The sequence below is a fragment of the Taeniopygia guttata genome, chromosome 3 (assembly GCF_048771995.1).
Source record: "Taeniopygia guttata chromosome 3, bTaeGut7.mat, whole genome shotgun sequence".
Lineage (NCBI taxonomy): Eukaryota > Metazoa > Chordata > Aves > Passeriformes > Estrildidae > Taeniopygia > Taeniopygia guttata.
The window spans coordinates 55238299-55255000 of NC_133027.1; the positions used below are offsets into that span (position 1 = coordinate 55238299).

Below are 16702 nucleotides of genomic sequence, written 5' to 3' on the forward strand. Positions count from 1 at the left end.
ATAAATGTGGTATTCTGATTGTGGTACTAACTTTATCTCGAGAATTACAGATGCAGCAGATCCATTCACAGTCTCACTGCAACTCTGTAATCTAGGTATAGACTTATCTGCACAAAAACTGTGTGTATATCAGAAGGAAACTTCAGAAATAATTTGTTGCCTGTGGTCACAATTTTAAGTCTAGACAGATCAGGGAGAGGATTGAACTCTCATTTTGCATAATATTTTTGAAAATTCTACCTTAAAAGTTATATCAACAGAGTTTGAGATCAGTGTTGTAACTACGGAAAAAAAAAAAGGTATCTTGAAGTATCATTGGTTCTGAAGAAATTTCCAGCATGCATTGCAGCTTGCCATAATAAATTGAAAAAAGCTCTCTGGAGAAATGGGAAAGGAGACACAGTGAGGCAGCTTTTTGGAACAGGAATGGCAAGTCTTCAAAAAGCAAGGTTCTCGCTGAGAAGCTTTAACAAGCAAAAAGACATTGTAGCCACTCAAAGGATCCTGAAACATGAAACTTCTGCCACTTATTAGTAATCACTGTGGAACAGAGCAACAATTTCATATAGCTATACATGCATCTACATTTAGGAAGCAAATCCAAATTAGAGCTTATAAGCTTTTAAACTGTACAATTCCTTAAAAGAAAAGCTTCTACTAAGCTCAAGAGAGACAAGTAGCTCTTGGAATATTGTTTATCTCCTTTCTGCTTTCCAGTCTAGCCATTCCTGTTTGTCTTTCTATACTAGTTCCCTGAAATTTTAATGCATGGGTAAGTTGAGATAATTGCCCACAAGGAAAGAAGAAACACCTGTATATATAGATAAGGCTACAGAATTCTTGCAATCAGAAATTTAAAAGCTTTTCTTTTGCCATTTTCAGTATGTAGAAGGTGTTGCAAATAAGATTCAGCCAATGTCTGATCAGCTGAAAGATAAAATAGATGACTTATCACAAGAAATTCGTGACAGGATGCTTCCAGAAAAGGTGTTGCAAGCTGAGAACCATGCGGGCCAGCTGAATGAGTCATCTGCAGTGCTGGATGGGTAAGGCAGACGTTCACTGGTAATGCTAAAATAATGAAGCAAAATTGCTTCACAGAAGTTGAAGGGCATTCTTCTTCTTTGACATCTGTCACTGGGGGTATACCAATAACCAGTGATGTGTACAACTATTGAGTTAGTCAATTTATGTATCTCTTGTAAACAGTTTCCTACATCTTGTGATTCTTATAGGCTGCATGGACAGCAAACAGTGCCCTCAGATGCACTGATAACACAGTTTAACTTATCGCATGCTTACTGCTGTGTTGTGAAAAAAAAAAATTGAAATTCTTCTTAAAGAGCTCACTACATGTTTCCATGTGCATTTGTTAAAAACAAGTAGTATTTTTCTTTTTAAGATGACCATTTTGGTAGGAGACAAATATTGTGATACTAAATTGTTTACTGTCAGAAGTCCCCCTTAGTGATGGACAGTAATTACTCTACCAGTTTCAAAACTCTCTCCCAAGAAAGTAGGACCAAAATGCTTAAACCCAAGAACAGAAACTTCAGTTTCTGTTTACCTCTATAATAGTCCTAAATATGAGAATTGCAATGCCCTTCATTTATTTGACCACAGCTCTTTCAGAAGAATGATACTATATCAATCATCATGAAAACATTTTCATGGAAAGAAGATAAAACAAGGGTTTGTTGGCTTTTTGGAATTTTTGGGGAAAAAGAGAGGGATGTCTTTTGTTTTACTGCATTCTGTGCAGTTAAGAAAGCAAGCCATAAATAGCAAGTACATGGATATTATGCCTGTTGGACCTGTCCCCAGCATAGCTTCAGAGTTTCATTATTTTATAGAAGCACTGCATGAAAAAAAAAGGTTTTTTAAACATCAACAATATGCTACTTTTTTGCTGCTTAGATTTACCTGAAGACTTGCATTTCCCAAAGACTTGTGAGCAGATGCTTAACACAATTTTTTTCTTATCAGCATCTGTAATTTTGAGGAAAAAACAGGAAATTAGCTGTGATACTTGCAAAATTACTGGCTTCATTTACAGTGTAGTTACACTACTCTAGATACCCAGTGTAATGCATGTTTTAAGGTATGTGTAAAATAATGATAGCTGTGGTTTCCTAGGTAAAAACGAATTTGAAAATGAGTGACTTTAGTGTCACACCCAACCACACAAATATCTGAATACATGGAAGGTTGTCATGAAGGCACTAAGAGAGAAAATGTAAACAAAAAAGATAGTGCCTCCTAGTCAGATGTTGGCAAGACATGCTTTGAGATATGAATTTTTACTATTCAAAAGAGACCTTTTTATGGGTGTTTGTACATGCTTCTGTCTTAATGTAGGTGACAGCTTGGCCTTTAAGAAGCTTAGGGTAGTGTTTAAGATGTTTTAACAGCACCATGCATACCTATGTCTGATCCAGATATCAACATCAGTTTCTCAAAAAAGACAATAAACTCCACAGAATCAAGGACATAAAAAAATATGTCTAAAAGTAGAGTGTTCAAAGTTGAAATTTATGATGTGGTCAGATAATATATATTTTCAAAGGACAAAGAAATAGCATGGTCCTGTGTAATCAGGATAAAACTGTTTACTTCATGCACTGAGAGTAAATAGTTATACTTTACAGCCACATACAGTCTCTATCAGTTTGAGGAATTAAAAAGTATACCTATCTTCACAACTGGCACTTGAGTGTCTCTCAGACAATACTGAATTTGGTATAGATTGCTGTTTCTTCTTACAGGAGAAGTAGAGGGAGAGCCCTGCCTCTCCAGGATTCAAATAATATATTGATTGACAATGAGGATGTTCTCTTGAGTGTTAGAACATGGAACCATTCACGAACTTAACCTAGAAAAAAAAAAAGTTATTTCTGCTGTGTACAAGGAAGCATTAGTGCAGGCTTCTCCCTTATGGCAAATTGCCTGCTCGTGAGTAAACACCATTGATATTTGGCAAATTCAGTCTAGGTTTTTCCTAACCAGAAGGGATTTGAGCCATGTTTCTAAGCAGTTCTTGAGCTACTTGCTAAGCAGCTATTCTGGGCTCCATATTTGTCTAGCAAAGCGTCACAGAAACTTAGAGTAGCCTAGTGAGCTCCAACCATAGCTGAGGAAAGGGATCATGCTTTTACAAGGGTGATGCAGAGGCAGCTTACTCATGCAATTTCTGCAGTAACCTAACGTGAATCTCTCTCCCTCATGCTGAGTCCAGGTTCTACATCTTCTGTCCACTTTGTCATCTCTGTGGCATTTTGTAGAAATCAGTAAGTAATTGATGCAAGGATCAGAGCCCAGCTATCACAGTTCTCCAGAGAACATACTGGGATGAATTTTCCTTTCTTCCACACACACTGTCTCAATGAATAGTTTAAACAAGCTGGAACAGGTCCAACAGGAATAGTCTCTATCTCTGTCATATTGCCATACACCTGCGTGGCTAGAGAATTTCCCAGAGAGGCAAAAATGCAACTTCAGATCCATTCTTATCCAGTTCAAGAAGGGATTTTAGCCCATTTACACTTTATTCAGTAAAATCAACATAGGCATTGGTCATAATTACTACTGAGATAGTTGGCTTCAAATTCAATCTGTAGCTGCAGCAATTCTATGTAGAAAATGTTTTAATATATCATACAGAAAGAGTGCAAGAAAAGTTATTTCCCCAGTCTGTTGACTAGAAGTTCCTTTTGGAAGGAGACTAGCTGAATGCTGTCTCTGCACCAGCAAATACGAGCTGTATTTAATCTATTTATAGCTATCACAATGGAGTATTTCATGTAAATTGAACATTACATTCATTATGAAGCATTGCTACCGATGTTTTTCATTTTGGTCAGCAAAATTAACATTTAGGATTTGGTTTAGACTGTGAGATCTCCTTCAAAACAAGCAATTCTGTGTTTGACAGCCAGACCAAGAAATAAATTTTTCAGAGACTCTACTTTAAAACATGTCTGTGATGATCCTTTATGTTCATACAGTGCAGGTTTCCTCAAGTTGCCTGGCTCAGCACATAGCCTAAAAACCCACATGATTAATATGTTACTTGTATTAGAACATTAAGCACAGTGCTATTTTTTCTCAGTGACTGATCTATTTTTATCTCACAGAGGTTCCTCTTTCAGCAAACATTGTTCTTTATGTCTTTCTGCCCAGATGAAATATGAATTCCATTAAACATATGATGCCAGATCTCCTGAAATCTCAAATGTAGCATTGCTCTCTAAACACCTTAGAAACAGCCTTAGAAATACAGGCTGTTGTGTTTCAAAATGTAGGATGCTCTGTTCTGTTGAGCTCTAGCAGCAGGTTTAATGGTGTGTTTACTTTCCTTATCCCAACAGAATCCTTACTGAAGCAAAAAACCTCTCTTTCAATGCCACACGTGCTTTCAATGCTTATACTAACATCAAGGATTACACAGACGAAGCTGAAAGAGTTGCCAAGGAAGCCAAGACTCTTGCAAATGAAGCTATGCAAGAGGTAAGGAAAAAGAGTAAATCGAGAAGAAAGTTTAGATTTTTTGTGGAATTTGCTACATCTGATCTCAGATTCATGTTTTACTATCTTAAAACTTTATGTGAGGACTTTGCCATCAAACATTCTTGTTTTTCTGATCAGAAAGCTATGCCTCTGTCAGAGCTATGTGTACCTTCAGACAGTCCCTATTTGTTCCTAACTCATCATCCTTACTTTTCTTCCCCATTTTATTTACTATCCTTCCTCCTTCTGTCTTCCACCTTTTGGTCCCTATATGGCTCAAGCCAACAGCTTTGAGTCAGGAGTATAGGCCATTTGATATTCAGTACTGCTAGTTTAGATGTGGGTAATACATTCATTAAATATAAAGAACTCCATACCTTAATTAACTCTTCAACTTAGTTCCCTGAAAATGCTTGGAGACACTTCTCTACACATAGATTCTGGCATGCACCTGGCCAGAATTCTAGAATAGAGAATTGTAGGACAGGAGTGGAAACTTTTATTCACTTTGTGACCTCTACCAGTTTTTGCAGAGAAATCTTATTCTCACTATGAGGTAGCACGTGTAAATTTCCAGAGAAAATGAAGAGAACTTTTAAAAATAGGATTGTAAGGTAAGGTCAGCTCTCCACTCTGGGTCACAGTGAGGATCTTGGCTCCTTGATGCATATACTGTGAGCAGAAAACATTAACATAAAATTATCTTTTAGGTCAGATATCAAAGGAGTTAATGGCTAATTTGTGGGAGTCAGTCAGAGACCAGCAGACATGCACTTCACATGCGTACAGAAATGTGAGGCCGTGACAATATAATATGAGATTGCCAGAATTTGATATAGAAACATGTAGATGAGCAGAAACAACTTGTAGTTACAGCACTTGTACATGAATAAAGGTAGCTTACAGAGAGCTACTTCAGTCAAATGGATTGTGAGAATAGCAAAATCAATCACGTGCTGTGAAGGTCTGTTCTCTATTCATCAGAGGGATAAAGTGCACAAAAGAAAAAAAGGCCACTGCACAAAAATTTTTATATTTGTAGGCTGTTTACATTTTTAGTGTTTTTTTCAAATAACACTAACTACTATATTTCTCTGTTGATGAAAAAAAATTCACCTCACATACTAATATGTGCTAGTTCTCCCTAAATAGTTATTTGTTTCAGCAGAATGCTTAATTACACCACAGAAGTAAATAAGGGCCAGGCCCTTTTTGTTTTTTCCTTCTCATTAAGATTTAATATGTGCTGTCTTTTTCTCCTTTGATGACTTGGAATGAGTGAGACAGGCAGCTGTTTCAGGGATTGAAAAGGGGGAAAAAAGGACACATAGAGCAATAAAGAAACAAAGGTAGAAATTACAGAAGCGTATATATAACTGGATGATTATAGCATAGAGAGAAAGGGGGTTGATAATTTAAGTGATAGAGGTCAAGATGGACAATATGGTCTAAGTAGAAGCAAGTGAGTAGCAAGGAAAGAGATGAAAATATTAATGTGATGTTTTCAGCATCTCCTTTGCATGTATTCATTAGAAGGAGCTTGGTTTTCTTATAAGCAGTATATGTGAAATGGGGATGTAGTTGATGAGGAAGAAAATTGAGGCAGCTGATGCATTTTAAATGTAATTGACTTGATATAGAGGTTATTGGTGGCTTGCCATGAAATTGCTGCAGAGCAATAGATTTAGCTGTTATTTTTTAAATGATCATTTCAGGGTTTTGAGGCAGGTTTTAAAAATATGTCAGTTGTAAACTACAGTCATAACTTCCTTGTTTGTATTTAAAGAGTGTTGAATGTTTGCTCAGGCTAGGTGAAGAATTTAACTGCTAACCAGGTAAATCAGGGTCCCACTTTCTGGAGGCTCCGAGGAGCTTTTAGCTGAGCTTCAGCACAAGACCAGGAATGTAGCCTCAGTCAGGACTGGGTCTGGAGCACTGGGGACCCTATGACATGATGGAGATTACATCTTTCCCCTCCTTTTGAAAGATGGAGCCATGTTCTCTTCTCTATGAGAGCTGTTGTGTATGTCTGTCTTCTGTAAAAGACTCCAGGTTCCAGCTATGAACAGATAATGGAGAAAAGTGCTGTAGCTCACTATGCATCTCCCATCCTCACCTTTCATATTCGCCAGGAATAATGGTGGGGCAGGGGGACGAAGGTTTCCCAACAGCAATGAGCTGGTGTTTGAACCAGAGACGGTAGGGACAGGTTTTGGGTTTAGGTTCTATCCTGTACATCACTGGATCAAACTATTTACAAGAACCTTAGTGATATCTCAAGGGTTTTTTGGGTTTTGGTTTGTAATGGGAAAATGACTTAATTTTCAAATTAATCTAATGTTGTTAAAGCATGAATGAAAAGATGCTCAAAATCCATCGTGATTGCAGGATGCCTGATAAATGACTGGAAAAAATGTATTAAAAATATGACAGAAAAATTCCCCCTGAGGTTTTTATGATGGATTTGCTCTTCTCTTTGAAATCAAAATAAATTCGTCAGAAATGAGAACTCTTTAGCATTCAGTCAGTTTCAGCATTCCATTACTTAGGTAGTAACAGTTAGGTTAACATATTCTGGTCATATGTCATTGATCAGAATAATTGTTGTACACTAGATATTAAAAAAGTGGATTATTCTTTGGCTTTTTAGAAAGGACTTACAGGCTGGGGACTGCAGGAAGCACAGGGGACACATTGAGTGTTTAGGGTCCTGCTTTCTTCTTTGATTTTGATTTTCTTTGTAGGTGGTACCCCAGCAGTTCTGTTGGATGTCTGAATTTCCAACATAAAGCTGCCTTAACATCCTTGTGAGGATGCCCTGAGGTGCAAATAATTTTTGATATCCATCTTCAAGACTGGTAGAAATAGTAGCCCTATCTCTTGCATAAGAGAAAACTTCACAATGTGTGTGTGAAGAGAAAAAAAATTAAGAACAAGGCAGAACTATTTTTCAATTATTTGAATTAGCACTGAGGCTAAAACCTTGTACCTGTATAAGTGATCCTCAACACCGCCCCAGTGTGTTTATGCCTCTAAACCATGACTGAAACTGTTTGGGTACATAACATTGTCCCACTTCTGCCAGAAGATGAAGCAGAGATTCAAACAGCACAGGCTTTACATGGGGAGCATAGAGACCATGAAGAAAGGCACAGGGAGAGGAAGGTACTAACTGCAGATTATTAATACTTTGGGGGAAAGAATTAGAAAAAATTAAATTCTAGAGACCCTGCAATTTTAAAATTTATTTTGAATCACAATCCTTTTTTTATTTTTTTCCCTTTTTTATCTTTTTTTTAACAGTATTTGTTCTAATTTAGAAAACAATGTCAAAGTCTGTTGGCTGTAAATCCTGGTAAATTATAAAGCGGTTCACCACGACCCAGGCTTGCCACAAGCATACAGACTCACCTTCTACAAAGTTGTAAAATGTTTGGGTTTTAATTACTGACTTCTTCATAACTTGTCATCTCATGAACCACATGAAAAACTAGTAAAAAAGTACAGTTTCTATCAGATATCTTAATTAATCCTCATTTTCAAGATTGTTTTTAAAAAATATAATGTAAGGCTTTTAATAAGTACAAGTTTATTTCACTCTGAAAGGGCTCTTCTAGTAGTAACTTTATGCTGAAATCTGTTTCTGGCTAATTGTCAACACTTGCCCAATTGCTGTCCCTGATTTGATGAACTTCTTGGTATTGCATTGTAAATCTAGCCTTCCAACTTCACTGTAAGCTTCTTCAACAGCCAGTCAGCCATGCCTAGTTATGTAGTAATAATAATAATAATAATATCAACAATCCTTATTTTTTAAGTCTGTAGTCACAGAGCTACCCTGGGTTCTGTTTCTAGTAAGAAAAGAAATTTTAAAGTATTATCTGATTTGACAGGTGCATCTGTCACAAAATGTGGCCAAACATTCTTCCTTCAGGAGCAGTCTTTTGCTTCACTGGGTAGTTTTGGTGGGTTTTTTTTCCCTGTTTTTTTTTATATTTTTATGTTACCAGTGCTGCTTGCTATTATGTAGTAGAGAAAATCTATAAGATATAAACTAATTTCTTTCATCTTTTAAATGTATATGTTTCTGTTGTTAAAAGGAATGTGTACACAGCTTAATATTTCAGGTGAGCTTAAAAAATGGCAGTGATGTGTGCCTTAGTTCTTAAAATCACATAAAAGCTTATATTTATACCCCATCTAAATACAAGGAATTCTTTAATAGCTATATCCCTGTGACATGACAACATATATACCATGAGATACCCCATAACAAAAAGCTTGGTTCTGAATTTTGAAAGTATCCAAAGCATTCACTAAGATTTTTTAAAGAAAGAGAAACGGCAAGTTCACTATATGTTTTGTACAGTGTTGTTGAAAAATATCAGAGCTTCAGCAATGTGTGAAATGTCACTTCTGGGCTTGCTCATTATAAAAATAATGAATAGCAATAATAATTGTGTCATTTCATTGACACAAAGTTAATTTTTGAGTATATGTATCTGCCCTGGAAAATGAAAAGTAGCTGCTTCTTAATTACATACCAGTTACAAGGCTATGACCCATGACTAATATAGAATGTTATCTGGCTGTCAGGAGTATTCTCGAAAAATGTATTCATTATGATGTGTGACCTGAGTTCAGTCTTACAAACTGAACAGTAAGTGGTTCAGAACCTGGAGCATTTCCTACTGACTGAAAACACTAATCTAATTTAGAAAAATCATTCCATCTATTGGTCAATCTCTGCACTGAAGGTAGAGATGGATGTTTTTCAGGAGATCTTTAAGTAGCATGATATGATGAAGGATGGTTACTTAGTAATAAAATTCTTTCAGATTAACTTCAGTTTGCCCTTCTTTTAAAACTCTATTTCTTATTTCTTTGCTCGCCTAGCAATTGCAATTCTTTAATTTAACCACAGAGGAATCTCAGTTGATACTATTAGGGTCATCTGGCCTCTATAGAGTTTCTGTAGCTGCAGTTAGAGAGAAATACTGTATTTCATGGATTTCTGTCCATATTTGGAAGGATAAATACATATTTAAGTTGAAATATGTTTTGTTTGTTGGTTTTGGACAGTTTTGCTCTTAGAGTCAAATCTGTTTCTGTTTCTTTAATACTGTAAGCATTGTCTCTCTTTGTTGAAGTACTCTCACGTATTCCAAAGGGGATCTGACATTCCATTAAAAAAAAATATTTCTTATAAAACTTTAGAATTTTTTTTTATGGTTCTCTTAGACTAATATTATGGCTAGGGGATGTAATTCAGAGCCCACTGATGTGCACATAAAATGTAGCTGATTGTTCACTTAGATCATGATCACATGTCTTTTATGGCCTCAGGCTTTCCTGTCCGTTTGACACTTTGTTTTTCTCTGTCTACAGACATCTGGTCCTCAAGGATCACTGAAGGATGGCGCCAAGAGCTCTCTTAAGAAGAGCTTCAGGGTCCTTAACAGAGCCAAGATGTTAGAAAGTGATGTCAAAGGTATGTGCAGTATATGGCATTCAGCCCCACTAAATAGAGGGGGAAAAAACTGTTGTGAGACTGCTATGCTTCTGGTATGAAGAACTCGTATAGGAAAAAATTAGAATTCATTACTTGACTTGAAATTGGACAGTGTATCAATGAAGAAGATTCTCCTGTTTTGTGTCCAGACATTATACAGGAATTCCTGTCCCCTCTCTCCTTTTCTTGGACAAGAAGGTTGAGGAGGAGGGAATTCTAACTACAATAAGGGTAACTCTTGCTAACTACAATTAGGGTAAGAAAAAGTGCACATAGTAAATATTCAAGGCTGCGTTTTAAATTTGTCACAGAGAGGATGCATGAATCTTCCCCATCCTGCTAGCTTAGTTAAACTAAGAAACTAATAAGAAACTTGTTTCTTATTACAATCAAGACAGATTTTCATAATAGATCCCTGTCTTCTCTGTTTTTGTATACAAAATTCTCTTTTGCCTCCTGGGAGATACATTAAGAAGAACATACAGCATAAAGGAGGTGATCCATACACCTTAGTCATCTTTTGGCTATCACTGCACTTTAATTTAGTTTTGGCAGCTCTATGATTTCCAACTGCAGAGCTAGTTAACAAGTAAACACGATGTTTAATAAGGTCATAAATCATAATGTTTCAAAAGGTCATTAATTGCATTTCATTGTCATACACTGTTTGAAAGTGAAAACCATGACTATTTTCTTGTAGCTGAACTGAAGGAAAGAAATGTGTCTGAGTTACTAGTAAATCTTGGGTGTATATTTAGGGTCTTCTGTATTGCAACTCTGCTTCCAGATTCAGTAGAGATTTAGGGCTGGAGGAACATATTTCAGGAAATACGTTATAGAAAATCACAAGACTATTGAAAGAGGCCAATGTGCAATTTCAGTAGCATGGCTGAAGGGGGAAAAAAAATAGTGATTCTTTCTGGAATGCAAACTGCTGTAGCTGACCATGGCCAAGAGACGCTGAAATGGCTGGGCTGCCTCTCCCCTGCCACAGCACTCCAGTGATCAGACTCAGCACCTCAGAGTGGAGTCCACAGCTTCCTGTACCCCCCGGGCATGTGTAGTGCAGTAAAGCACAGTGCCCCGTTTTCAAGGACAAACTAAGATGGTGCCTCTACAAGGATGGATGTGAATTCTGTATGTCCACACAACTGTTCAATTTAACCCTGAGACAAGATATATTACAACCATTACTGCTGAGAATTTTTTAAAAAGTTTTTTTCCCATTGTACCAGTGAAAATTTAGGTTGATAATGGTTTCATAATTCAGAAGAAAATGTCCAAATAGCCTTAAGATTCATAAAGCAAACAATGCAGCAATGCTTAAAATGCACATATTAGATCTTTGTCTATGTTTTTGCCCCAAACTGAAGGGTAATGAGATGGAGCTTTTTTTAATGCTTCCCGATACATCTTGGAGTGCTTCATAAAGACAAACATTCTGAACTTGAACAGTATGCCTTTTTACATCTAATAAAACATGTCCATGCTCCACAGCTAGACCCTTGGAGATCAGTTAACCTTGTGCCCAGAATGCAGATGTGTAAGAAAAAAAATGCAATGACAGACTTCTATTCCCCACTCTGTTTTGCACCAAAGTGGTGATATTATTAGTATTGTGAATAACATAGAACATAAGTTATTAGTATTATGAACATAATCCCTTCTGGATGTCTTGATTTTCCCGTGAGAGAAATTGAGAATTCAGTGTCAAAGTAATAGAAAGATATTTCCTTAGAATCCTTATAAAGCCACCCTTTCAGAGTCTCAGCTGGAAGTGCAGGGTGGCTAATGGGTACTCTATAAAGATCTCATAGACAGAACTAATCACTAGCTTAAAATTTCTCTGTCTGCACTACAGGAAGTACATTAGTTTAAGTAATGAAGACACATAAGCCACTCAACTAATATACCCTCCAAAAATTCAGCCTGGGCTGTGATAGAGATGGGAGTGTTTTCTTCCTATATTATGACATTCCTCTGATTTGTGGCCAATTACCTCAGTTATAAAATGGCTGTTAATCATGAAAATGTTTTATATTACCACCAAAGACTGCTGAAACAGTCCTTACAAAGCAGAGCTTGTGACAGAAGCTATTAAAATGGAGATTTAGTCATTTCTCTCTCTGTGGGGTTAGGAGTTAGAAAGAATAAACCTGGTGTGAGAAGCAAAATCTGTATGTAGTACTGTGACTATGAAGGAATTTTGAAATTTGGGCTACCAGTGTATAAATGCTGCTGATAAATGAAAAGTGAAATAAGATACATAAACTCTCTTCAGCTAGAGACGACTGTCAGGTGGCTATGAAATTCTGCTAATGTAATTTCTTTTGCTTAAGAATTGACAGCTTGAGGGGGATGTGTATTGTCAGACAACACGTGAATATTTTTAACTAAAACATTTTCCAGCTGATAGGCAGCATATCCAGCTGATAGATCCCTTGTTTGTGTATTCTCCTCTGCATTGTCTTTCTGCTGACCTGGCATATTGCATTCACCAGATTATGGCAGTCAGTGCTGAAGGTACTCTTTTTAAAAAGTTAAACTTGATTAGCTGCATTTCTCTAGTTACATCTCTTTCTCCTGTTTGTTCCTAATGGAAGTTTCAAAGTCTTGCTTGGTTTAGGAAAAAAGAATCAGCTTGTGACCCATGTTCCTCTTTATAGGATGAGACTGGGGGAGCAGGAATGCTAATTGGAAGAAGTAACACAAAGATAACAGAAAAGCATGTGTGTAGCAGTCAGTTAATTTCTGCAGTCTCCAGTCAATAAAAACACATGCATTTGTTGCTCCTTGGTAGATTTCCAACTTTAGTCTGGTTTTGGGATACATGAATTTGGTAGCATAGCCTTATTGATGTTTCCTTGGACAGTTTCATGAGGAAAAACTGCATTTATCCATACGGTCAAATGTTACCTGTTTCCACTATGTTCCTCTATATGTTTGTTCCACCATGATGGTGGCACATCATCAGCAATTAACCAGTGTCGCGTATTTCTGTGATCTGCAGAGACTTGTAAAACCGTGTATCTCTTGTAAATGACTCTGTATAAACAGTAACTAAATTCCTGAGTTCATCTTAAGATGAAATACATGTGCACAGCATTGTTTGTTTTCATTTGACTCCATTCATGCAGAGGAATAAGGGGTCATGCTTTATCCTGTAATGCTCTGTTTAATATAAACAGAAATTGAAAATCTTTGTTCATGTTAACCAAGCCAGCAAATGCAAAGGCCAATGCATGCAAAGTCCTTCAGGTTCTCACTTACTCTTTAGGGTTTAGTTTCAGCAATGCATGACTAGTTTTGCTGATTTGGACAACAAACAGTGCATTTATTGGCATCTTGTGCCATGTCTGTGCAGAGCTGATTAAGTGAAAACAGGATTGAGATAAATTTCTCATGATACTGCTCAACCTACACTTTAATGAGAGTTGACAGTGCCTGGCATCTTTCAGTGCAGACCTACTAACCTCTTCCAAGTCAGATAGGTTCTGCAGTTTGGAAAAACTTAGATTGTAGCTGCCTGCATTTTGACAAACTTCAGCAGTCAACTGGAAGACCTTAGGCCTTCAAATCAACAGCTTTTTTCATAAATTATAATAATCAAAGGATGTAGAAAAGCTGACATGAAGTCAGTTCAGTTTGTGATTTATGCAAGAGATTAGTCCAGTGCTTAGTGAAGATGCCATCTGGATTACAAGATAAGAAGCTACTTCAAAATAAAACTTAATATCACTGTGAAAACAATTTCCTTGAAAAGTTAACGCAGGACATAGTATCTTCCCACTTCTCGTTGTGCAAGAGCCTCCCTAGGAACACTTATTTATGGCTTTATTATTGTAACTAAAAAAAACCCCACCCACAGTAAAACTGTAGTTGAGGAATTAAAAGAAAAACAGGTAGAGTCTCAATATTCAATTTCAGAATTTCTAGGGAAACTTCCGTTGTTAAATTCCATAAAAAACAGTTAGAACACCACCACTATAAATGAGTCAAACTTCTCAGAAATATTGACACACTTTATAAACACTAACATTCCACTAGAAACACCAAAAAATTATCAGGCAGACCATAATTTCAGAATTAAATGTTGGAAATTAAAGCAGGTTTTTTTGGTATTATTACTTAACAGGAAAGAACTCAGATAAAATCTCAAAGCATACAGGACCAGAATCTCATTAATTCATCCTGGTTTAAAAGTATCACATGACCAGTAGCCTCCTTCATCAATGGGGACATAACCTATCATTTAAAAATAAAGCTGTTTTTAAGGAGAAGAGTGATCATATAATATATGCAATTCTTCCAAACTTTATTCTAGTGTTAACTGTGCCTCTCACAGTTCACACAAATGTCCTGGTCTTCTGCAGAACATTTTGTATCTCTGGGCACTCCTGCAGTCCGGTGTGTTGCTCTAATTTAAATAAAGCAAACAGATTTCTTCCTCAACGATATTTCAAAAGGTCTAACAACAAAAGTATAGTTCTCAATTAAATTCCATGTGCTGTTTCAGCCTTGCTATAGCCTTGGAAAATTTAATTAATAATTTCTTGTGGGCAATATGAATTTTGTTTGATTTTTCTCCTTAAAAATTGTTTCTTGCACATCTAATTTTAAGAAACCATAATTTTTTTAGAATCTGTGGAATGTGAACCACATAGGTGTTTATTTTCAATAACCTGTCACACACCTGAAGGTCACAGTCATAGCTTGTCATCTTGGACTTCTTTTCTACAAATTATTCTTCTCTTTCGGCTATCAAGCTCGGTGATGTTAAATTAGTTTCCCAGTAGGATATGCCTTTAAGGTAAGATATTACCAGCTGTCTGTTCCAAAGAGTTTCATATTGATACAGAGAAATAATGAAAACTGCCCACTACAATAGTAGTTAAAGCACTAACTACATTTTTTTGTGTCAAACTTTACTTCTGAATTTTGGTATAATGTCTGTTTCAGTAGCCATAAAGCTTAGCCGGAATCTCAGTTTTGAGATTGTTGCATTGCTCTGCTGGATACGGTTCAAAAGACCCTGCATAATTTTTATTCAGATTCAAAAGACCCTGCATAATTTTTATTCAAAGTAAATGCTGAAAAATAGGAACTTGCTTGTAAATGAAGACACAAGTTTCAGCTGTGATGTACTAAATATGACACACCTGTGCCATTGATTTGTACTGGTCCTTTGATTTGAACCAATTCTTAACTATGAATATTATTTACTAGGTGGATGTTTTCCCAAAGACTTTATAATGTTTATTTCATAATAACCTGTCATTACTGTATTCACCTCATATTGACAATTAGTGACCTTGTATATTTCCTTGGATGTTATGTCAAAATCTTTGAGAAAATCCAAGAGAACTAGGCTCTGGCCACTCTAATTGCAAGAGCAAGCTGGCCTAGTGAGTCTTGGTCCTTTCACACCACGTTCAACTCATTCAGCTTAGGCAACCACCTTAAGAAGAAAGACAGTAGCTTAATCTAGGAATCAAAACTATGACTGGCATCACAGCTGTTGAATCTATCAGTGGATCGTTGTGTGAATTTGCCTAAATCATAACATCTTAAATGCTTTCCTCTGCACACCTTTGAAAAACCCATATTAAATATATACAACTGTTCAAGGAACTCATTCACTTAGATGCTATGCAAGTAGGGAACTTAAAGAAACTGGATAAGATGATCAGTGAACCCACAGTTTCTGCTGGACTTTCTTATTTACACAATTTGATATCTTAATGAAAAATGAATTGCTTGTTATTATTCATATTAAATTATGTGCAAAGAAAGAATAGTGAAAATAAAGAATTAAAGCATCTGTATCATATGCATTTTTTATAGAAAATGATGATAATCTGGACAGCACACAGAACAAGCTGAAAGATGCTGATGAGAAGAATTCCATTCTCTTGAGGGCTTTGAATGAAACCTTAGGAAAGCTGTCAGCTATTCCTAACGGTAAGTTGGAAAAGTGTCGCAACATTTGACTCAGTCGTGCTCTTTTGTTTCTTTTTCCATCACTTAACATTTGTCTCATCAATTCTTGCCTGTGTCACACTGGTTCTACTTTGACCACTGGTAACAGCCAGTTATAAGACAAAGATGTTACAACAGCCTGTTATAAGACAAAGATGAGCAATGTGAGAGAGAAAATTGAATTGAAAATATTTACATAGTATCAGTTGGAATTTTGGGATGTCAAAAGGTACCATGCTTCTGCAGTTTGCAGAAGGTTTCTCAAAGAAAATAATTATGATATCAGAAATTATTATACACTCTGAGACAAATAGTCTTCTGTTCATATGTGAAAAGTATTTTTGAAATTAATCTTTAATGAAACATTATAATTTCACCAGTGTAGAAGAAGAAGAAGTCTTACTGACTTTACAGAAAAAGCAGTGTTTTGTCTTATATTTCTACCCCACTCTCAACATTTGCAGCCACTGTTTGGTGTTGTACATCTTTTTTAGTCTGTAAAGTGCTTATAACTGGAACAGGTTTTCCTCAATGGACTCTGAAGTGCTGTGCTCTTGTGACCCACCCTGAAGGCAAGGGTGACTGAGGCTCTTATTAACACATCCCTTGGGGTGAATTAGAGTGAAATGACATTGAATGACCAATGTAGATAGATACGTAGATAGGTAGATGTATATGTACATGTATTTATACATATAAATATGG

The 16702-nt window shown here is 36.3% G+C and overlaps 1 protein-coding gene across 9 annotated transcripts in view; it reads left to right on the forward strand.

Moving 5' to 3' along the window:
• LAMA2 (laminin subunit alpha 2) overlaps positions 1 to 16702 on the forward strand; it is a 333883-nt gene that overhangs the window by 267945 nt on the left and 49236 nt on the right. For all 9 annotated transcript variants that reach the window (XR_012055037.1, XM_030267881.4, XM_072926874.1 and 6 more), the window contains 4 exons: positions 883 to 1046; positions 4368 to 4506; positions 9895 to 9997; positions 15863 to 15979. Coding sequence is in view for 8 of the 9 variants with exons in the window: in XM_030267881.4 (XP_030123741.4) it covers positions 883 to 1046; positions 4368 to 4506; positions 9895 to 9997; positions 15863 to 15979 (523 nt within the window). In the remaining variant the exon portion in view is untranslated. The remainder of the gene's footprint in view (positions 1 to 882; positions 1047 to 4367; positions 4507 to 9894; positions 9998 to 15862; positions 15980 to 16702) is intronic.